General features: G+C 74.3%; 5 protein-coding genes across 6 annotated transcripts in view; 3 read left to right on the top strand and 2 right to left on the bottom strand.

Moving 5' to 3' along the window:
- TLX2 (T cell leukemia homeobox 2) lies at positions 1 to 3,793 on the top strand. Its single transcript, XM_074821319.1, is given in 6 exon segments — positions 1 to 21; positions 23 to 144; positions 146 to 672; positions 2,937 to 3,110; positions 3,113 to 3,173; positions 3,577 to 3,793. Coding segments are annotated over 6 exon segments (1,122 nt in total).
- A 638-nt stretch (positions 3,794 to 4,431) lies between these two features.
- On the top strand, positions 4,432 to 6,224 carry LOC141923045 (uncharacterized). The gene is made up of 4 exons (XM_074823365.1): positions 4,432 to 4,537; positions 4,757 to 5,361; positions 5,673 to 5,797; positions 5,863 to 6,224. The coding sequence occupies exons 1-4, from the start codon at positions 4,432 to 4,434 to the stop codon at positions 5,912 to 5,914; spliced, it is 888 nt and encodes a 295-aa protein (XP_074679466.1). The 3' UTR covers positions 5,915 to 6,224.
- Positions 6,225 to 7,202: 978 nt separating this feature from the next.
- LOC141923031 (interleukin-12 subunit beta-like) lies at positions 7,203 to 9,979 on the bottom strand. Its single transcript, XM_074823336.1, has 7 exons — positions 9,738 to 9,979; positions 9,335 to 9,404; positions 8,704 to 8,925; positions 8,292 to 8,400; positions 8,034 to 8,215; positions 7,762 to 7,910; positions 7,203 to 7,364 (listed from the first exon to the last, which is right to left on the bottom strand). Exons 1-7 carry the CDS (start codon positions 9,852 to 9,854, stop codon positions 7,203 to 7,205), a joined length of 1,011 nt encoding a protein of 336 aa, XP_074679437.1. The 5' UTR covers positions 9,855 to 9,979.
- Positions 9,980 to 11,259: 1,280 nt separating this feature from the next.
- DQX1 (DEAQ-box RNA dependent ATPase 1) lies at positions 11,260 to 17,607 on the bottom strand. Its single transcript, XM_074821648.1, has 12 exons — positions 17,532 to 17,607; positions 16,603 to 16,921; positions 14,784 to 14,977; positions 14,125 to 14,500; positions 13,713 to 13,952; positions 13,425 to 13,524; positions 13,150 to 13,308; positions 12,782 to 12,973; positions 12,550 to 12,675; positions 12,247 to 12,437; positions 11,970 to 12,160; positions 11,260 to 11,822 (listed from the first exon to the last, which is right to left on the bottom strand). The coding sequence occupies exons 2-12, from the start codon at positions 16,888 to 16,890 to the stop codon at positions 11,642 to 11,644; spliced, it is 2,238 nt and encodes a 745-aa protein (XP_074677749.1). The 5' UTR covers positions 16,891 to 16,921; positions 17,532 to 17,607; the 3' UTR covers positions 11,260 to 11,641.
- A 945-nt stretch (positions 17,608 to 18,552) lies between these two features.
- LOC141922472 (dedicator of cytokinesis protein 2-like) overlaps positions 18,553 to 20,814 on the top strand; it is a 67,472-nt gene continuing 65,210 nt past the window's right edge. Inside the window, exons 1-2 of one of the 2 annotated variants that reach the window (XM_074821650.1) lie at positions 18,553 to 19,271; positions 20,695 to 20,778. In XM_074821650.1, the coding sequence (XP_074677751.1) occupies positions 19,229 to 19,271; positions 20,695 to 20,778 (127 nt within the window). In that variant the 5' untranslated portion in view covers positions 18,553 to 19,228. The remainder of the gene's footprint in view (positions 19,272 to 20,694; positions 20,779 to 20,814) is intronic. The other variant, XM_074821649.1, reaches the window with a different exon arrangement.

Genomic DNA, 20,814 nt, shown 5'->3' with positions numbered 1-20,814 from the left:
ATGCGCGAGCCCCCGCCCCCGGGGGGCGCGGGGCTGTCAATCACGGGGCGCGGCCGCCAATCAGGGCGCGGGCTGTCGGGATTTTGGCAGGTCCAGATGGAGCGGGGCAGAAAAGCGGCCGCCGCCGGGGCCCGCCGCGCACCCCCGGGCCATGCCCCGCACCCGGACCCTGCCCCGGACCCTGCCCCAGCGCCGCCGGGCCCGCACCGAACCAGCCGCCCCCGCGCCCGCCCCCCGCCGCCCCCCGGCCATGCCCGCGCCCCGCCGGCTCTGAGCGCGGCCGGGCGATGGAGGCGGCGGCGCTGGCGCGGGAGGGCGGCGGCCAGGGCCCCCCCCCCCACGAACCCATCAGCTTCGGCATCGACCAGATCCTCGGTGGCCCCGAGCCCGCGGGCTCGGCCCGGGCGGCGGGCGAGCCCGACTACGGGCTCTACGGCGGCGGCTACGGCCCCGCCTGCTCGCTCGGCTCCTACAACCTCAACATGAGCATGAACGTGAGCGTTAACGTGACCCCCGCGCCCGCCGCGCCGCCCGCTGGGGTCATCCGCGTCCCGGCGCACCGGCCCGCGCCCGCCGCACCGCCTGCCGCGCCGCCGCCGGTGCCCGGGCTCCCGGGGCTCACCTTCCCCTGGATGGAGACGACGCGCCGCATCGCCAAGGACCGGCTCTCAGGTGAGCGCCGCGGGCCGGCTACCGACGGCTACCAGCGGCTACCGGCGGCTACCGGTGGCTCCGACGGCTCCCGGCGGCTCCCGTCGGCGCGGCGGATGCAGAGCGGGATCGGAGTGGGCGCGGAGCGGCCGGGGTCGGCCGGGGACCGAGCGCTCCGCCGGTTCCCGCAGCTCGGGGTCCTCGCCCGCCGCCTGCCCCGCCCCGCCCCGCTCCGCTCCACCGGGCAGCGGCCGCCGTCGGGGCCCGCGGAGGGCGGCTCGGGGCCGGCACAGCCACCGGCAGCTCCGCCGCGGCCCTGCTCCAGCTCCCGGCGGCTCCGGGCAGGGACCGGGCCGGGCTCCGGCTCCGGGTGGCCCCCGAGGGGTCCCGCCTTGCTCCGGCCTCGGGGTCTGCACCCTGCCCGGGGCCGCCGGGTGCCGACCCTGTTCCACCCATAACGGGGAGGCTGCGGGGGGGTGGTGCCCTGTCCCCATGTGCCCCCGGGGCCGGGGGCCGGTGGTGGGGTGACGGGGCTTCAAGACCCCTGTGTGCGGGTCCGGACGCAGGGCACAAGGTGCCGGTGTCGTGGGGGAGGCCGGGGCTGGTGGGTGCCGGGGCCGGGGCAGGTGTCAGGGCGGCAGTGCTGCGTCCCGGCGCTGCCGGTGGGGCCGGGGTCTGAGCGCCCGTGGTGGGGGCTGGATCACCCCGCACTGGGGCGAGGGTGCCGGTGTGTGCACCCCGGAGGAGAAGGCGCAGAGGGCTGCGGTTGGGGTGCCGGGTGCGTGCGGGTGCCGGGGAGCCCTGGCCTGGCTCGGCTCCTTCCCAAGATGGCGGCGCTGCCACGTCCGCAGTGCACAGCGCCATGCGGGGACGAGGCCGGGGGCCGCATGGGGCTGGGGGCCGAGCACTGGCTGTGGGGGCGATGGGGCCAGGCGGGGCGGGAGGCCGGGGGCCGCGGGGGCCCAGCCTGGGCGCCAGCAGAGCCAGGTTCGCCTCCCGGCCCACCCCGCCATGCCGGTGGTGACGAAGCACCGTCCCCGTGCAGGGGTGGTGGGTGACGTCCCCGTCTCCTGCCTGGCGCCAGCGGTGGTGGGTGGACGGGGCGGCCCCTCCCCGGCACGGGGTCTCCCAGCCACAGCCATCACTCAGCACCGCCGGCCTTGGGGTGGTCTGCGGGCTGTCGGCATCTGTTCCCGGCGAGGGGCCGCCCTGTGCGGGGAGGGGGCGCGGGGGCCTCCGTCCCCCCCCCCCGACTGTGCGGCTCCACCTGCGTCAACCGCGTCCGCCCCCGCCGCCGGGCAGGCTGGCCTCCTGCCCGCGCTGCCTGCCTGGGCGCTGGCGGGAGGGAGGGTCCGGCATGGTGGGGAGGGTCTGCTGGGCGCCGCGCTGTCGCCAGGGCTGCCCCACGTCCCTGCGGCGTGGGGTGACGGGGCCCCATGTGGCCCCGCGGGCTCAGCCATGTGCCACCCTGCCTGTGTGGTGCTGGCGCCGGCGAGGGCCGCGGGGCCGCGGGGCCGTGGCTGGGCCGTGGGTGCCGCCGGGGCAGGAGGGGAGCGGGGAGCCAGGTGCTGTGCCCGCCGAGCTCTCACCTTCCTCCATGCCGCTTCGCTGCCCTGACGCCCCCCGTGGCTCCGGCTGCGGCCGGGGCTGGGATGCAGCACACGGGCCTCGCCGTGCGGGGACGGCCCCTTCCCCAGCCCCTGCACCCTGGCACTGGTGGCCGCCGGCCTGGACGCTGCCGGCACATGGAGGGAGACGCTGGCCACCCTCCGATGGCTTCTGGGGTGCCGTCCCCTCCCTGGGGGGGCTGGGAGGCCCCGGCAGTGCCGCAGAGGCTCCTCCTGGGCCACGGCAGCACGCGGTGCGTGGGGAAGGGCGGGTTTGTGCTGCCGGGAGCCTCATCGGCTCTGCACCGGCCCCGGGACTGGGCCTGCCCAGCCGCTGTGGCCGTGGGGTGGGGACAAGCCCTCCCACCACGTCTGGAGCTGCCCTGCGTGTCCCTGGGCTGTGGGAAGCGGGTGGGATGGCTTGGGGTCTGCAGCCCCCTCCCCCCTGCCAGGCAGTGCCGGTGGCCCCCCCAGAGCTCCCCATCCCCACAGCCCCCCCCCGTCCCCACACCCCCCCTGTCTCCACGGCCCCCCTGTCCCCACGGCCGCCTGGAGCTCCCCATGCCCACGGCCCCGAGTGTCCCCCCGGCCGGGCTGCGCCTCCTCCTGCCCTGCCCTCAGCAGGGGCTCTGCCTGTGGCCCTCCCTGAGCAGCCCCTCACCCCTCCTCTGCCCGCAGCCGCTCTGTCGCCCTTCGCGGCGACCCGGCGCATCGGCCACCCCTACCAGAACCGGACGCCGCCCAAGCGGAAGAAGCCGCGCACGTCCTTCAGCCGCGTGCAGATCTGTGAGCTGGAGAAGCGCTTCCACCGCCAGAAGTACCTGGCCTCGGCCGAGCGCGCCACCCTGGCCAAGGCCTCAAGATGACGGACGCCCAGGTCAAGACCTGGTTCCAGACACGCCGCACCAAGTGGAGGTAACCGGGGCGGCCGCTGCAGCTCTGACCCCCTGCCTGCTGCCGGCAGCCGCCCCCCACCGCAGCTGTGCCCCCCGGGAGTGCCTGGGATGGGGCGGGATGGGGTGCCTGTCTCTGCGGATACCCTGTGCCTGGCTGGGTGCGGCACGGTGGTGCTGAGCGGGACGGGGCTGGGGGGGGAGGCTGTGGGGCAGCACTGTGCCGGGGTGTGGTGGTGCCGGCACTGCCAGAGCGGTGAACGGAGGTGCCAGGAGGGACGAGGCTGCGACGGGCGGCTGCGGGACATCGCCACATTGGTGCCGAGGGAGGGACGGGGCTGTGGTGGGGGGCTGCGGGGCATCGCTTCACCGGCCCGGAGCATCGGGCAGCGGGGCAGTGCCGGACAGGCCATGTGTGCTGGCAGGAGGCAGACGGCGGAGGAGCGCGAGGCGGAGCGGCAGCAGGCCAACCGCCTGATGCTGCACCTGCAGCAAGAGGCCTTCCAGAAGAGCCTGAGCCAGCCGCTGCCGCAGGACCCGCTCTGCATGCACAACTCCTCCCTCTACGCCCTGCAGAACCTGCAGCCCTGGGCCGAGGACAACAAGGTGACGTCCGTCTCGGGGGTGGCCTCCGTGGTGTGAGGTTCCCCGGGGGCCACGGACGTGCCGGGGGGGGCAGTGGGAGCCTGGCGGGGGTCTGAGCCCAGCACCTCCGGCCCGCGGCGGGGAGGGGGCTGCTGCTTCCCGGGAGCCCCCCCAGCATTGGCAGCCCCCTCCCCGCCGCGGGCCAGCCCCCTCGGACCCCCCCTCGGCCGCCCCTCCTGGACAGACCCCTGCGGTTGGACTCAAAGCTCTGCCGACCCCCGCCCAGACCCTGCCTGGAGCACCGCTGTGGGCAGCCCCTTGCCCGGACACCCCGGAGAGCCCAGGGCTGGGCCCCCGTGCCCCGCAGGCCTCTGCAAGTCCAGGCCCCCCCTCCCCGGGGGCAGCTCCTCGGGGGAGGGTCCCTGCTCAGGACCTGCTGCCCACCCATCAACGGCTCTCCTGGTCAGCCAGGCCCCGCTCCCCCCCCCCGGGGCAGCCCCTGTCCCACCCAGGGTGGGCCCCCCCATTCCCGGTGCTGGGACACCCCCCCTGCCCTTGCCAGTGGCCACCGCGGGGCCTGCACCCCCCCCACACACTTGCCTTATCCTGGTCGGAGTTTGCCAGCTCCGGCCTCCAGCTGCGGCCCCCGGGCTGGACAAAGAACCCCCCGGCCCCCCCAGCGGTGGGACAGACTGATGGACTGGGGGGCGCCGTGCTCCCCGGTGCTCCTGGCCCCTGCACCCCCCGGTTTGCCGGCTCTCTGCGGCCCTGGGCCTGGACGTGCCCCCGCAGCACCCTGCGGTGACTGGGGGTGCCTCAGCATGACAAAGAATTGTGCCGCCCCCCCCACAGCGGGGCTGCCCTTGTGCCTGTGACCCCCCCGAGTCTCTGGCTCCCGGGAGCCCCTTTGCCTCCCCCCGCGCCGCCCAGGCTCAGGCTGAACCCCGCTCTGGCGTGACCCACAGCACATTCATGGGGAGGCCGAGGGGTCTGCTGGGGGCTGAACCCCCCGTCCTCCAGCGAATGTCTGCCCTGCCTTTCCCAGTGACCCCCGCCTCGGCCGGGGACCCCCTTCCCTGCCCCCCCGGCTCTGCCAGCGAGGTGACCCCCATCTGATCGATAACGGGGGGGGGGCAAGAGCGCCCACCCTGACCCTAACCTTGACCTTGACCCCTCCGCCGCTGTCCGTGGTGCTGCAGCCGCCGCCCGGGGGCCGGCGGGAGCCCGTTGAGCTGCGGGGGGGGGTTTGTCTCCTGCCGCCCCCCCCTCCGTTGCTACCGGGAGGAGGCGGGCGACCGGTGCCGGTTCCCCGGCGGCGGGATTGGCTGCGGTTCCGTGACGCTGCCCCGTTTTACCGGGCGGGGGGTGGGGTGGCGGAGCGCGGGGGGGGATCGTGTGTGTCACCGCCGCAGAGCCGCCGCGATGAGCGCGGCCGAGGGCCGGCCCCGGTGCCGGTGGGGGGGCGGCGGCGCGGTGCTCCGAGCCCGGGCCGAGGCCGCCGGGTACCGGAGGCTGCTGCGCGCCCGCGCTGCCGAGGTGGAGGCGCTGCGCGGGGCCGTGGGCGCGTTGCACCGGCAGCTGGAGGGGCTGAGGGACCGGCGCAGCGGGAGCTCGCCAAGTACCAGGTGAGGGGGGCTGGGGGGTCCCAGGTGGTTTGGGAGTGGGCGGATGGTTGTGGGGAAGGGGGAGGCGGATTTTTGGGGGGGTGGGGACGGACCCCAGGCGCCGGGGGGGCGGTGCGGGGCCTGCATGCCCTCCGGGGGGGGGGGGGGGAGTGGGCGGGCTGGGGCTGGGGAGGGGGGTGCAGGGGTCTGGGAGGGGTTACGGGGGTGGGGAGGGGCGGGGATCCGGGTGGAGCGGGGGCAGGGGGGTACAAGTGGGGACGCGGGGGGGGTGGCCCGGGGGCCCCGGGCGCTGCTGAGGGCCCGGCCCGCAGGAGCGGGTGGCGGAGCTGGAGCGGGAGATCGGCGCGGCGGAGGCGGAGATGGCCCGGTGCCTGCGGGAGTACCCGGCGCTGCTGCGGCTGCGGATGGCGCTGGAGGCGGAGATCGCCGCGTACCGGTACGCGGGGGGGGGCGGGCGGGGCGGGCGGGGCGCGGGGCTCAGCCCGGGCCTGTCTGTTGCAGGGAGATGCTGGAGGGCGAAGAGCTGCGCCTGGGCTGCCTGGCCCCGCCGTGACGGGACCCCCAGACCCCGGACTTCTGCGCCTCGGGGTCCCCTGAGCGCCCCCCTCCCACCCCACCGTGGGACCCCCGGACCCTCTGGACTCCTGGAGCCCCGGTCCTTCTGTCCCCCTGTGCCATGGGCCCCCCCCGGCCTCCTGGGACCCCCGGCTCCCCAGACCCCCCGCCCCGGGAGGCCCCGGCCCCCCAGGAGGGCAGCGCCCACGGGGCCGCACACTCTCACCAGCCTCTCCGGAGCAGCAGCAGGGTGGGGGGGCCCGGCCCCCGCCCGCCTGGAAGCACCTCAATAAAGCCCCGTGGCATCACCCGGAGCCGGCCTGTCTTGGGGGGGGGGGGGGGGGCAGCGTCCCCCAGCCGGGCCCTGCGCCGGGGGCACCCTGCTGCGCTCTCGGGGTCTGCGGCAGAGCCGGTGTGTAGGGTGGGTCCGTGGGGGCCGGGGTTGTGTCCCGCGGGGGCTGCCTGGCTGCGGGGCCTTGGCTCCCTCCCCCATGGCCCCTCGCCCCCGAGCTGGGTGCCCCACGGAGGTGCCGAGTGGGGCACATCGGGGGGGCCGGGCCGTGGATGCGTGGTGGAGGGGACTCTGCCTCAGTGGGAGCTGAGCCCCCCCCCCTGTGGTGGCGGGTGGTCCCTGACCCCCCCGCTGTGGCCGTGTCCTGCCCTGGGACCCGCACTCCTGGGGTCAGGCACACCGGGATGTGAGGGGAGGGCGCTGCCCCCCCCCGGCCATGCCCCCTCGGTGCCCCACCCCTGCAGCCCCCAGAAAGGTGGCAGATCGGGGGAGGGGTTAGTGAGGAATGGGGGGTCCAGGGTGCCTGCGTGTGACCTGGCAGACAGTTGCGGGGGGGCTGTGGGGACCCCCCCCCGGGGCAGGGCTGGGTACGGCCGCGGAGCTGGCGCGTGCACGCACGTGTGTTACACGTTTGGCTTCAGCCCACGGGCCGGGCCCAGAACCGGCGGGGAGGAGGGGTCCCGTGGGCAGCAGGGGCTTTGCACAAGGCTGTGACCCCCCCCCCGTGGGGCAGGGGCCGGTCTGGGCACCTTGAGCAGAAGGACAGGGCAGGCCAGAGCCCGCGGAGGCTGCGGGGCCCATCGCCCCCCGCCCCACACAAAGACTGACAGAGCACCGTGGTAGCAAAGCCAAGCCCAGCTCTGTTAGAGGGAAAAGTCCCTCCCAAACCCCACGAGAGAGCGGGAAGGTCGGCGGTGGGGGTCACACCTCGGGGTGCCCCCCTGTGTCCCCCCGCACACGGAGGTGCAGTGGGGTGGGGGACGGGTGTGCGGGATCAGCGCGCTCGGAGCCGGGGCTGCTGAGCCACGTCGGCCTCCTGCCAGGCAGTCCAGGGGCTCCAGGCGGGGTTGGCGTAGGGGTCCCGGCAGCGGATGCGCACCCGCCTCACCAGCTCTGGCAGCCGCGTCTGCTCCGCGCCCTCCACGTACTCGTCAACCTGCAAAAGGGGGCAGGTCGTGGCCTGGGGGAGCACCCGCCTATGGGGCGGGGGGCAGCTGGCACGGGCACCGCTGCAGGGACAGGGGGGGGACAGGGCAGGAGCAGGACCTGGTGCTGGGGGTTCAGGAGGGGGAGACACAGATACCCGCCGGACCCAGGCAGTGACACTGCCCTGCATGGGCAGTGCTGGGGGGGGAGCAGAGGTGACCCCAGAGGTGACAATTCACCACTCCAAGGAGAGAGGCAGTGCAGTGGGGAGGGGGCCATTGCTGAGCCCCTGGCATGTCCCTGTCCCCAGAGGCAGCCCCGGGCAGGGGCAGGGTGGGCGCAGCAGAGTGAGAGGACGCGGGGCGGCACGTCCAGGGCCAGGCTGGGCGCGGGCATCCCGCCGTTACCTGGGTGCCGTTGGGGAGCTCGTACTGCAGCCGGTAGAGCAGGGCGAAGTAGGACTTGGGGAGCGGCCAGGAGGCCGGGGGGGCCCAGGCCAGGTGGAGCCGCTCCCCCCGCCGCTGCACGGTCAGCTCCTGCGGCGGGTCGGGCCGCACTGCGGGCAGAGCAGGGCTCAGCACGGGCAGCACTGCCCAGCCCTGGGGCCGAGCCCTCCCACAGGGTCCCAGCCCCCCCCAGGGACACCCCCTGGAGCCCTGCGTCACGGGTCTGAGCTCACCAATGTCGCGGATGAAGAAGTGGCTGGAGAAGCTGAGGTAGGAGGTGTCCGAGAGCCCCTCCAGCTGCAGCCGCAGCGGGTGCAGCTCCTCGGCGAAGGGGCAGAAGGAGGGGTCCACGAAGCTGGCACTGAACTGGCCATGGCCACTGGTGGCCAGCACCCACTCCCCCAAGGAGCCGTCGCTGCAGGGGGGAGGCGGGTGTGAGGGTTGGGTGGCTACAGGGCTGGGGCTGGACTGGGGGTCCCTGGGGCACCCACCTGCGTGTGAGGCGGGCACGGAAGACGGCGGAGCTGGGGCCAGCCCAGGAGCAGCGGAAGGAGCCGCGGTAGGACTCAGCCTGGCAGGAGACGTTCAGCCGCTCCTTGCCTGGCGGGGCCGAGGGGCGAAGGCTTGGGGGGTGCGCAGGGCCGGGAGCGGTGCCCCGTCCCCGCAGGGCACAGGCAGGGCTGCCCCTGCCACTGGGCTCCCCCCGGCCCTGCACAGCCCTGTCTGGAGCATCCCCCCAGCCCCCTGGGCTGGGCACCAACATCTGCAGATGCAGGAGCATCTCCTGGTCCCCAGCCCACCCCCAACTCCCCATGTCCCCCCCTTGCCTCATCCACCCCCCGCTGCTCCCTCAGCCCCCACTCTCCCCCCCCCCCGGCCCCCCCCGTGCCCGGCCTGACGTACGGGTGCCGCTGACCACCACATATGTGGTGTCCAGCAGGACGGTGCCAGCCCAGCAGCTGTAGTTGCCCGCGGCCGGCAGGTCCAGGCCCAGGATGGTGAGTGTCTGTCCCTCGGCCACCAGCTCGGCCATGGGCTCGGGCTCCCCGTTCTGCGTCCAGGTCACTCGCGGCTCCGAGGTGTTGCATTTGATCACCACGTCCCCGTTCACTTTCCCCACCTGAACTGGAGACGAGAGGCAGAGACTAGGGGGGGAGCGGGGCTGTGCTGTGGGCAGCCTGTCCCCCACACCACAGTGGGGCTGGGTCCCCCCTGTCCCGACACACCACACCCACCCTTCCCCGCGGTCCCCACCCCACCCCATCCCACCACCCCATGAATCCCCCACCCTGCCCCATCACCCCGTGTCCATCCCCCTGCTCCCTCGCCCCACATTCTCCCCCTCCCATCATTCTCATCCCCACCCTCTAACCCCCCCCACCCCACCAGAAGAGATGCCCCAACCCCGGCTCATGCCACCCTGTATCAGAGGGATGTGGGGGGTCCCTGCTCCCTAGAGCTGCTGTGTGGGACCCGCAGTGTCCCCCCCCCGGGGTCTGTCTCCTCCCCTGTGCCCAGGCGGGGCAGGACTCACACTTTGGGGGGAAGGCGGTCAGGGCGTCCGCGGGCACCAGGCTCAGCACCAGTCCCACCAGCACCAGCATCTGGGAGGGGAAGGGCAGAGGGAGGGGAAGGGCAGCGCCGTGCCGGGAGGGGGGGCAGCCGTGCCCCAGGAGGAGGGGAGCCGGCCAGAGCGGGGTGCAGGCAGCAGGACCCGCAAGGGCAGAGCCCTGGAACGGCCGCGGGGTCAGGCGGGAGGGGGGAGCGGCGCGGTGCGAGCCCCGCACAGGGGATGTGACACCCCGACCTGTCCCACCGCGGCCCCGCCGGGCCCCCCGGGCTGGGAGCTGCAGAGCCCGCCCGCAGCAGCACCTCCCCGGGGCTCCCTGGCGCCCAAACCCTCCCGGGCCCCCCCCGGCCCCCCGGGCCGTGCCTACCTCCCGGCCGTGGCGTGCGCTGCTCCGGTGGGCTCGGCGGGGGCCGGGGGCCGGTCGGTTTATACCGAGCCGGGACCCCGCGGGGCCGCCCCAAGGTGAAGCCAAACCGCAGAACATCAGAGTTCTCAGAAGAGGAGAAAGCGGCGCGGGGTGGAGCTGCCGGCCGGGACCCGCGCTCAGCCCCCGGCCCACCCGGCCCCAGCCCCGCGGGGACTCACCGGGGACTTCCCAGGCCGGGGGGCGCCGGGACCCGCTGAGGGGAGGGGGGGTCCCCGCCCGGGACCCGCGGGGCCAAGAGGGGGGCAGCGCTGGGCAGCGGGACGGTGCCGCAGCCCCGGGGGCTCCCAGCTCCCCCAGGGTGGTCCTGAGCCCCGGGACCAGCCGTAGGGTTTGCACGTCGCCCCGCGCCGCGGGGAGCCCCTGCAGCCCCCTGCGGCGGCAGGGGAGCACGGGGAAGGGGCCACCAAGGCCCAGCGGTGCCTGTCCCGGGGGGGCAGAGAGGGGCTGGGGGGGGATCGGCCCTGGCCAGTTGGGCTGTGATGGGTCCCCGAGGAGGGAAGCGGGTCCCTGTGGAGGGGTCGGGGTGCTGCACCAACCCAGGGATGGGCTGTCTCGCCCCTTCTCCCCTCCCCGGGCCATGCAGCTGCCCCAGTGGGATGCTGGGGGTGGGGGGGTGGGAACAGGGGGGGACATGGGGACAGGGGCAGCATGGCCACTGTTTCCCCCAGCCAGGCACAGCCCCCAGTGCCTGCAGCCCCGGTCCAGGGAGAGGGGACAGGGCAGCTGCCCCCCACCGGAGGCAGCCCTGGGCTGGGGAAGGGGGAGCAGGCACGAGCTGTGCCCCCCTGCTCCTTCTCACGTACTTTCTGGGGTTCCTAGAAAGCGAAGGGGAAGTTCGGGCTCCGAGGAGGCTGCGGGGAGGCCCAGCCCTCACTTTCCACCCGACCTTCGAGGTGCTGTGGTGGGGATGCAGTGGTGGAGCCTCCGGGGCCCTTCCTGGGAACAGCGGAGCCCCCACGCGTGGGCTGAGGGGAGGAGCGGGGGGGGCAGCTGCCGGGATGGGGGAGCCCCGCACCACCGGGTGTCCTGGGGCAGGGGCCGGAGCTCAGCCCGTGGTGGCGGGACGGAAGGTGCTGGGAGGGAGCGCGAGGAGGACACCTTGCCCCGAGGGGGGCAGCCGTGCCCCGTCCTGTCCCAGGGAGAGGGGAAGAGCTGGCTGCGCACCCAAGCTGCCTCCCACCCCGCCGGCGGCCGCAGCTTCCCCTCCGCTTCTGCAGAAAAGCGCCCGACCGCAGCGGGGAAGACCTGGCGCAAAGGCCAGGGCTGCCCCTCGGCCTGGCGGCGGGAGCGGGGGCTGCGGCGCTGCCCGCAGTGGGGGTGGGAGGTGAGCAAGACCAGGGACAAGCCTCGTGCTCAGAAACCCCCCGGGAGAGGGGAGCTGGGCGGGGGGCGCAGGCAGGGCCCCGGGGCGCGAGAGAGCCCCTCCCTCAGCGGCTGCACTCAGGGACACGAGGCCAGGAGCAAAGGTCACAAAACTTTATACAGGAGAGACCCGCGAGCGGCCCCAGGGGCCCTGGGTGCTGCTCCCTGGTGTGGGGGGAGGGGGGACCGGCAGGGCCGGTGGCCCCAGCCCCGCGGCAGCCCCCCAGGAACGGCGGGGTGGGCTGGCACGAGTCCCCTGGCCCAGGGCCAGCACTCCCCCCCTCTGGGGTCTGTCCCTAGGGGAGATGCTGGGGGCCAGTCCCGTGGCCGCTGGCCCCGCGCCCGTGGCACAGAGCTGGGGGAGCGCCAGGGTGCGCCTGTGCGTCCCTGGGGATGGGGTCGGTCCCCCCACAGCTCTCCCGTCCCCGTTGGTCACAGCCAAGCCCGGGCAGCCCCGATGTGGGGACTCCGGCGGCTCCGGCTCACTGCAGCACGCAGACTTCCCGCTCCTCATCCTCCCTGCCGGCCGCCTCTCCCAGCGGCTCCGGCACGGCTGGTGCGTCCTCCGCGGCCACCACCTTCTCCCGCAGCTCCGTCAGCAGGTCCCGGCTCTCGCTGGGCGGCAGATTGCTCAGGTAGTACTGGGGCGCCAGCTCCACCAGCCTGCGGGGACGGGGGGGGTCAAGGAGGGGCCCCCCCAGAGAGGAGACTCCAGCCTGCCATCGTGGCCCAGGGCTCCGGCAGGGCAGCGGCAGCTCCGGAGCCGTGGGGGGATGCAGCCCCAGCCCTCCCTGTCCCCAAGGTCCTCACATCTGGGGCTGGATCTCGGAGACGACACGGAGGCAGTTGTCCTGCGAGATGGTGAACTCATGGTAGAGCACCCAGGGGGGCAGGCGCTGGGGGGGCTGCCGCAGCAGGTAGCAGCAGCCGGGGGGCAAGTGGGCCACGTGCTTGTGTGTCAGCATCACGTAGTTGCCGGAGCCATCGATGTCCCGGGCCACCTGGGGAGGGGAGCGGGAGGGGAGGAGTGGCTGGCTGGCAGCACCCCCACCCTGTGGCCCGGCCCCTCGAGGCCCCCCTGGCCCACCTTGAGGAAGTAGCCGGAGATGAGCGCTCGCTGGATGTTGAGGGCGTTGGCGTCTGTGCCAAAGGCAGGGGGCGAGACGGGCAGCTCGATGCGCCGCATCACGTCCAGCAGCTCCGCCCGCACGACGCCGGCCAGGCGCAGCGCGTCCCCGCTCACCGCGTGCTTGCGGCACCAGCCCTCATCCGCATTGTCTGCGGGGAGAGGGGGTCAGCGCCGCGGTGGGGGGATGGGGCTGGGACCCCCTCGCAGCGGGAGGGGGGCGCGAGGTGACGGAAGGAGCAGGGGACGGGTGAGGGCACTCACGCTGCTGGAAGGCGTTGAAGATGTTGATGAGGGTGAAGTGGTCTCCATGCGGGTGCAGCAGGGCCCGCCGGCGCACGGCCGCCGCCTCCTCCAGGTGCGGGGAAAGGGGCACGAAGCAGGGGGACGCTGGAGAGAGCGCAGAAGGGGTCACCCCGTGCTGCCCCTGCCAGCGCCAGCTCGCCGGGGGCTGCGCCGTGCCCCGCGGAGGGCCCCGAGCCCCTGGGCACGGTACCTGTGAGCATGGCGGCCAGGCTGACCATCTCCTCCACGCAGTCGAACTCGCAGGAGGCGATGAGCGCCTTGGCCAGCTGCGGGTCCAGGGGGAACTCCGACATGATGATCCCCACCTCCGACAGGTTCCCATCATCATCCAGGGCCGCCAGGTAGTCCAGATCCTCCAGTGCTTGCATCAGCGACTCAGGGGCTGCAACGGGGCGTCAGCTGGGACCAGGCAGCCCTGCCCACCGCTCTCCTGCACCCGTGGCACCCTCCGGCCCCTCCCCAGAGACAGCCAGGGCTGCGGCCACGGCCGGCCTCAGGCTCCCCTCCGCTCCGGCCCCCCCAGCCATGCTGGGCCCCCCCGTGCCCCGCAGGCACTACCTGGCCGGTCGAGGAAGTCACACTGGCCCATGTCAGCGATGTCCAGGCGCTTCAGCAGCAGGACCAGACGGCTGAGGCTGGTCTCACTGACGTGGGGCGTGGGGCTGGGGAGCAGGCGCTGCTCGAAGGCAGCCTCCGAGTAGAGGCGCAGGCAGGTGCCTGTGGGAGAGGGGCCGTGAGCTGCGGCAGGAGGGAGGGAGCCCAGGGAGAGGGCAGCGAGCGTGAGCAGGGGGGCTGGAGGCATGTCGGGGGGACGCCGGGGCGGGGGCTCTCACCTGGGGGGCTGCCTGCGGCTCGCTGCATGCGCGACTCGGCCTGGCTCTGGCTGATGGGCCGCAGCACCTGCGACTCCGCCCGGATGCGGGGGTTGTAGACCTGCAGGTGCAGCTGTGAGCGGGGACCCTGCAGACTAGCCCCCGCCTTCTCCCAGTGCCACCCGTGCCCCCACACAGCCTCCCCCCTGCCTGGCGTGGCGCGGCAGGGCCCGGACCAACGCCACAGAGCGCCACGGGCTCCGCTCGGCGCAGCTTGGCTCCCCGTCCCGGTGCTCCCGGTGCACTCACGCTGCGCAGCTCCAGCCCCGAGTCGATGACAAAGCGCACGGTCCCCAGGGAGAAGGACGAGTCCGCGAGCCAGTGGGTGACGATCACCCGTCTTTCTCGGCCGCTCTCCTCCAGCACCTCGTACACCTTCTGCGCCGCGCGGCCCACGCCGGGGTGCAGTGGCAGGACCAGCAGTGGGCCCAGCCCCGGGTTCAGCGCCATGGCCTCGGTCTGGATGGCCCCACAGCACTCGGCGATCTCCTGTGGGGAAGGACAGGGGACACGAGTGATGCCCGCCCACACCCGGAGCTCCCACGGTTTAATCCCCAGCAGCCCCTGTCATCCTCAGGGCTCCCCGCGCACAGCTGAGGGATCCCCCAACCTTCCCGCGCCCCGCGGCAAACCCCCCAGGAGTGGGGTGCCCGCAGCCCACCTGCTCGCTGGCCAGGAAGAGCAGGACATGGCCAGGTTCCTGCCGCCTGTGGATGTCCAGCACGGCCTGGCAGGCTGCCGCGACGTGGCCGCGGGCCGGTGGGTCCCTGTAGAGCAGCCGGGGCGGGGGCCCACGCCCCGGCACCCGCACCACGGGGGGGTCCCCGCAGAAGGTGCGGAGCCGCTCCTCCATGGCCGGCGAGGTGACCACCACCACCTTTAGCGCGGGACGCTGGCGCAGGACGTCCTTCAGCAGCCCCAGCAGCACGTCGGTGGGCACCGTCCGCTCCTGCGCCTCGTCCAGCACCACCACCCCATACTGCCGCAGCAGAGGGTCCGACGTCATCTCCCGCAGCAGCATCTCGTCCGAGCAGTACCTGACGCCCACCAGCCCTGTCAGCGCGGGGCGGCTGTGGGGACCCCGGCACCGAGGGCTGCGCCCCCGGGGGAGCACACCTCGCCCCTTCCCCCACGGCAGGAGCCCCCGCCGCAGCCCCGGGGCGGGGGCTGGCTGGCCAGCAGCTTTGCTGCTCCCCAACGAGGCCAGGATGGATTAAGAGATTATGCTGCAGCGGGGGAGCTCAGCGGGATTAAAGCGCGGCGCGACCGGCGCTCCTGGCACGGGCAGCCCACCGGGCCCCCCCGTCCCCGTCCCCGCACCTGAGAATGGTCTCGGTGGTGCAGCAGTCCTCGTGGGGGACACAGTAGCCGACCTCGTGGCCCAGGTTCAGGTCCATCTCGTCCGCCACGCGTAAGGAGAGGCTGAGGGCCGCCAGGCTGTGGGGCTGGGTGCAGGCCACCAGGCCGTGGGCGAACTGCAGGGACAGGGCGTACTCGGCACACCACTGCGGGATCTGCGGGGCCAGAACGTGGGGTCAGGGCAGGGGGCAGCGCGGCCCCGGCCAGCAGCGCTGGGACGTTCCCTGCCCCATCACGCACCGGCGCCCGCTGTGCCCCCCAGACGCACAGAGGGACCCTCCCCACGGCAGCCCCCCAAGATCCAGCTGTCAGACCTCCCGGGCCAGAGGCCGTACAGGACCTTCCCTCCCCGGTACCGTCACTTCTGAGCCCTGGCAACCTGTGACACGAACCCACAGCCTCATCGCCCCACGCCTGCAGCTTCCTGCCTCGCCACGGGGCACCATGGCCCCAGCTCCTGTGTTCAGAACAGTCCTGTCTGCCTCCCCCTCCCCAGGGGCTGGGGGGGCAGGTGCAGCACAGAGTGATCAGCGCCTGTGGGTTGTGGGGCTGGGGCTTAAGGGGCATTTGGACGCTGCCATTAATAACACGCTTTAACTTCTGGTCAGCCCTGGAGCGCTGAGGTGGCTGGACCAGGTGATGGTTGCAGGTCCCTCCGACTGGAGCCGTCCCACACTGTCCCAGCTGGCCCCCTCGAGGGACGGCCGGGAGGGTCCCCGCAGGGCCAGCACGGGTCACCGGCAAGGTCCACGGTGACCGCGCAGCAGCCCCAAGTCCGGGGCAGGGGCTTGAGCATCCTCGCGCAGGGCCGGAGGGATCACACACCGCCCCGGGAAACACTGAGAGGTGGGGAAGGCACCTGCCCTCGGCCACGGCCATGGCGAAGGGACCTGACTTGTGTGTCGGCTCTTCCTGCTGTGGGTGGCAACCCCGCGTTGGAGGGGTGCTGGCGCACCAACACGCAGGCTCAGATGCTCCATGTGTGTCAAGTCGCGTCCCCTGGCCCGCTCGGGGCAGGCGGGGCCGCGTAGGGATTGCGGGGAGGTGCCTGCACACAGCAGCAGCCCGGCCCCAGGGCCAGGCCAGGCCAGGGCTCACACAAGGGTTTTGTTTCCCAAATCTGGCCCCGTGTGCTGAGTCCCGGCCTGCGCCACAGCAGCGTTACGCCCGAGGGACGTGGTTTGGGCAAGCGGCCCCAAGCCCATGGCCACCACCCTGACAGCCCCAGGGGCTGGTCCTGCCGCCCTGCGGCTCCTGGGTGATCCCTCCCCCGGCCAAAGTCTGCATGATGACGCCTCTGGGTGCCGAGCCAGCGGCTGTCAGGCGGGACCGGCTCCCCGGGGCGGGCAGGGGGGATCCCAGCACCCCGGACCTGTCACCGTCCAGCCCGGCTGCCCACACCCACCACTGCCCCGCGCACCCTGCTGCAGGGAGGGGCCGTTTCCCGCTCCCTGTGCCGCCGTGGCAGCCGCTCCCTGTGCCGCCATGGCAGCCCTTTCCGGCTCGGCTCGTGCCGAGGCTTCGCTTGGGGCCCCAGCACCTGCCCCAGCACATCCCGGCGTGTGACTGCCTGGTGCCGGGCTCACCCTGACGGCACGCTCCCCGGTACCGCAGTGGAGCCCTGCGGGGCCCATCGCCTCCTCCGTCCCCCACACAAGCTCAGACATGGCCGTGGGGTCAGGGAGCTGCTGCCCAGCCACAGCCCCGTCACCATGCCCTCTGCCTGCAGCCCCGCAGCCCCCAGGCCGCTGCCGGCTGCCCTGGCATGGCCCCCCCTCACCTGGGTGCTCTTGCCAGTGCCAGGGGGCCCAGAGACCAGGACGATGCCGCTGTTGCCTTCCAGATGCTCCATGAAGCTGTACTTGGTGGTCCAGACGGGCAGGGCCCGGCGCTGCCGCAGCAGCTCATAGTAGCGGGAGGAGAAGGGCAGCCCATCGTAGGGGTTCACCTCCAGGTCACCATCGCAGCCCAGGGCCGGGTCCTCACCCTCGTCCTCCTCCTCCTCCTCCAGCGCGGAGCCGGGGCCGCTCTGCCGCGGCGGGGAGCCAGGGGCCCCGCAGCCGGCCATGGCGGGGACACCGGCACCCGTGCTGCGAGGGCTGGCAGGAGGTGCAGTGAGGCCCAGGGGAGCCGGGCGCTGACCTGCCCTCACCCGTGTCCCTGGCAGTGGCCTGGCATGGCCCCCCACACCGTCCCGCTGGGCTGGGGGGGACCTGCGGGGCCCGGGGGACAGGGACGGGCAGAGGGTGCGGGCAGAGACAGGCAGGGACAGGCAGCGGGGGTGACACAGCCTGGGCGTGGGGAGCAGGGACAGGCAGGAGACCGGGCTGGGGTAGGGAGGACCGGGGGGGGACACAGGCAGCGGGCTCAGACCGGGCCGGGCCGCGGGGAGCGCATGGCAGGACCGAGCGGGGTGCGGGGACCGGCCCGGGTCGTGCCGGGGTGCAGGGGTGCGGGACGGGGCGGACACCCTGGAGGCTGGCGGGCGGCCCCGAATGGCTCAGCCGGGCCGAGGGGGCACTGGGACGGGTCGGACCGGACCGGGCGGGACACCTGAGCACCGGGACGGGACGGGACGGGACGGGACCGGGGACGGGGACGGGGACGGGGACGGGTCCCACGGCTCAGACCCCCGAGCTGCAGCTGCGGCTAGCGGCTGCGGCCCCGGTTCCGGTTCCGGTTCCGGTTACCGTCCCGGCCGCCGCTCACCTGCGCGCGCCACCGCCGCCGCCGCCGCCTCGGGCCCCGCCTCGGGGACTCCGTCAGGTGACCGCGACGCCGTCACGTGGCCCCGCCCGCGGCCGCCAATCAGCGCCGCGGGGCGTTTCCCGCCCGCCGGCGCGCGCGGCCCGTTGCTAGGGGCGGCCCGTTGCTAGGGGCGGCCCGTTGCTAGGGGCGGCCCTGCCCAGTGGCGACGGGACGGGACCGGGACCGGGACCGGGACCGGCCGGGGGGGAGACACGGGACGAGCCGCCCGGTGCCCGCCCCGCCCGGTGCCCGCCCCGCCCGCGCCGCCCCTCGCCCCGCCGGGCTCCGTCCCGCCGGGCCTGCACGGAGCAGCCCCCCCGGTGCCGTGTCTCGCGCCCTCCCCGCCCAGACCCCCGGTGCGAGTCCCGGGGGCGCCATCCCGAGCCCGCCGGTACCGGCGCTGGGCATCCCGCCACGCTGCAGGCCTGCGGCCGGGGGGGCACCGGCAGGTGGAGCTGCCAGACCGGCAAACGGCCCGGCCCGGCCCGGAGCTGCAGTCGGGGCCGTGGGGTGGGGACGGGCCCGCAGGCCCCGGGACTTCGGCGTCGGGAGCGGGGGCGGGACCCCCGGCTGCCGGCCGGAGGCGAAGCTCCGGAGCCGCCTGCAGTCACGGCTCTGCTCCCGCAGCTGCCCCCGGCGCCTGCCCCGGTGCCGTGAGCCCTGGCGGTGGCGGGTGATGGCGGGGCAGCTCCCGCCCTCGCACCTCGGCCCGGACAGCGGCTCTCCCGCGTCGGAGGTGCCGGCTGCAGCCCCACGGGGGCCCAGGGCAGAGGCGGGGACACCGGCAGAGCAGTGAGGATCCCGGGTCATCCCCCCCAGCCCCTAAGCCCTCCCGGCCACCCCGGGTTCCTCTGTACACCCTTGTCCGGCGCCTGCTTGCGGGGCTCCTGTCGCCTCCCTCATCCCCTCAGGCTGTCGGGGCTGTGAGGGCGGCCCGGGGTGGGCTTCGGGCCTGGGGTGTCTGCTGAGGGCCAGGGGTCCCGGCACGGTCATACTGCCGCGGGGCTGGAGGGCGAGCGCCTGGTCCCCGCGGCGCTGGACGGTCGGTCGGGGTTTGCAGCCGGCGGGAGGAAGGAAGTGGTTGATGCTCAACTGTTGCTCTGCTCACGGTGCTGGGGCTGCAGGGAGCCGAGGGCTGGGCACGGGCCCGCACGGGCCGTGGCACTGCCGAGCCTTGTGCACTGAGGGCCGGGCTGGGGTGGCCCCGGCTGGGTCGGCAGAGGCCTCGTCCTGGCGGTGCTGGCCCGGAGCGGTGCGACTGGGCCCAGAGCTGAGCCCTGCGGCTCCCCGTGCCGTGGGGCTGCGCTTGCTCCCTACCCCCGTCTCCAGCCCTGCGTCCCGCTGGCTGCTGGGCCCTGGCGGCGGTGTCCGGCTGAGGGGCTCGCGCTGCCGCAGCGTCACCGGGGGCCGGTGGCCCCGTTGTGCCCCGCGGGCACAGCCAGTGACCCGCCCCAGCCTCGGGCTGCGAGTGGGCGGTGTGGTGGGGTCCCGGGGGCTCTGTCCCCACCACCCTGGGGTGGGTCCCCTCAGCGCCCGGCTGTGCGCTGAGGAAGCGGAGGTTTGCACAAGCCGGTGAGATACACGTGACCTGGGGAGCGCGGCAGGAGGAACCAGCAGCCGCCCCACGCAGGGCCCCGGTCCCCGTGGCACAGCCGGCCATGGCCCCGTGGCTGCCCACCAAGGAGGAGAAGTATGGCGTGGGTGAGTGCAGGCGTGGGGGCTGCACGGGTGCCGGGCCCTGCTGGGCTCGCCGGAGGGATGCGGGGCTGGCGGCACGGGTGGTGGTGGCTGGGGTGACGCTGGTGGTGGCCCCCGGCTGTGGTGGCCCTGTGGCACTGGGCTGTAGAGGGGTGGGCGATGGCGGCTGGGCGATGGCGGGGGTGGACGGTGCCAGTGGGGCCGGTGGCGGTGCGAGGCGGGCACTGGGTCCCTGCGATGCTGGCGCTGGGTGGGCCGGGAGGTGCAGGAATGAACGGGGGGTCGGCGGGGTGTGAAGGGCTGGGGATGGGTGGCCCCAGGGACGGGGGGCTGGGCAGGGCGGGTGTCAGCGGGACCCCCGCGCCCATGGGGGAGTGTGGGTGATGCTGGGTGGGGATGGGGAGCTGTGGGGCTGAGCAGGGTTGGGAGCAGAGCACTGGGGCAGGGGTTTGGCACAGGATCCAGCCCTGTGCCTCTTCCCGTTTCTGGCCAGGGCTGTTTCCCACACCCTCACGCTGCCAGCAGCTCCCGGGGCATGACTGAGCCCCCGTGGGGCCCTGGGCAGGGTCTTGACTCGGTTCCTGCTCGTGCCCGATGGCACTAACAGTCCTGCGAGGGATCCTGGCCTGGCTGGGGCCTGGGGGGTGGGAAGGGGCCGGAGGGGAGCGAGCTCGGACCGGGGCTGGGTGCTGGTCTGGGCTGGCTCAGGGTCCTCGTGTGCAGGCCAGGGTGGTAGGAGGGGTCCTGGGGGACCTGGGGTCCTGGAGCTGTGGGGTGCGCTGGGGCCAGCACAAGGGGTCCTGACGAGCCGCAGGTCTGGGGGTGCTGTAGAAGGAACTGGTGCTGGCCGGGGCCCCGGGCGCAGTTGTGTCTGCAGGGTACTGTCCCCCAGTGCAGAGCGCGGCCGGTCCAGGGGCTGCCTCTGCCAGACAGAGCTGTCACCGTCCCCAGGACCAGAAATAGCAGCGGGACTAACCGCAGCCTGGCCCTGCGCAGCCTGCATGTGGCAGGAAGTATCTGGCCACCGGCGAGCTCCTGCCGCCGGCTCCCACTGGCCCTGGGGACTGCTCTGCGTGCCTGGGGTGTGGGCGGCAGGCAGTGCGATGGGGGGACACCGGGCAGTGGCCCCCCGTGTGCTGGAGGAGGGGGGCCGATGGCTCCCGCTGTGCCCGGCCGTGCTGCAGCACTCCTGGGGTCCGGAGTGGGCTCCTCACCCCCACCCCGCTGCAGCCAGCACTGCTCTGCCTCTGGCTCGCGCCTTGGGGGTCTCCCGCCGTTTGCATGGGGCTGGGCCCTGCACCGTCCCATGGGGCTGAGCGGTGCCGGCCAGGGTGGGGGGGCCACCGCGAAGGGCAGGTGTGCCGTGCTGGTGAGGGGGGTCCGGGTGAGGGACCCCAGCTCCCAGCTCCGGCCCTTCTCCCCGCAGCCGTGTGGAACTTCCCGCGCACCAGTGAGCATCACCTCCCGCTGCAGATCGGGGAGACGGTGCACATCCTGCAGGCCTCCGAGGGTAAGGGGGGGGGCGGCAGCCCCTCCAGGCGCCGGG

This window comes from Strix aluco, chromosome 4 (genome assembly GCF_031877795.1).
Source record: "Strix aluco isolate bStrAlu1 chromosome 4, bStrAlu1.hap1, whole genome shotgun sequence".
Taxonomy (NCBI): Eukaryota; Metazoa; Chordata; class Aves; order Strigiformes; family Strigidae; genus Strix; species Strix aluco.
Note: the sequence above shows the minus strand (reverse complement) of the source record. Positions and strands in the feature narration are given on the sequence as shown.

What these genes read in the sequence shown, in the direction of transcription:
- LOC141923045 (XM_074823365.1), top strand. Translation starts at nt 4,432, where the DNA reads ATGGACTGGGGGGCGCCGTGCTCCCCGGTGCTCCTGGCCCCTGCACCC. An exon ending in TGCCCCCGCAGCACCCTGCG is followed by an intron (nt 4,538 to 4,756) that starts GTGACTGGGGGT and finishes CCCGTCCTCCAG; the next exon opens with CGAATGTCTGCCCTGCCTTT. An exon ending in GCGGAGATCGCCGCGTACCG is followed by an intron (nt 5,798 to 5,862) that starts GTACGCGGGGGG and finishes TGTCTGTTGCAG; the next exon opens with GGAGATGCTGGAGGGCGAAG.
- LOC141923031 (XM_074823336.1), bottom strand. Translation starts at nt 9,854, where the DNA reads ATGTTCTGCGGTTTGGCTTCACCTTGGGGCGGCCCCGCGGGGTCCCGG. An exon ending in GCGCACGCCACGGCCGGGAG is followed by an intron (nt 9,405 to 9,737) that starts GTAGGCACGGCC and finishes TTCCCCTCCCAG; the next exon opens with ATGCTGGTGCTGGTGGGACT. An exon ending in AGCTCCCCAACGGCACCCAG is followed by an intron (nt 7,365 to 7,761) that starts GTAACGGCGGGA and finishes CCCCTTTTGCAG; the next exon opens with GTTGACGAGTACGTGGAGGG.
- DQX1 (XM_074821648.1), bottom strand. Translation starts at nt 16,890, where the DNA reads ATGGCCGGCTGCGGGGCCCCTGGCTCCCCGCCGCGGCAGAGCGGCCCC. An exon ending in CGGGGCTGGAGCTGCGCAGC is followed by an intron (nt 13,525 to 13,712) that starts GTGAGTGCACCG and finishes CTGCACCTGCAG; the next exon opens with GTCTACAACCCCCGCATCCG. An exon ending in AGCCGCAGGCAGCCCCCCAG is followed by an intron (nt 13,309 to 13,424) that starts GTGAGAGCCCCC and finishes CCTCTCCCACAG; the next exon opens with GCACCTGCCTGCGCCTCTAC.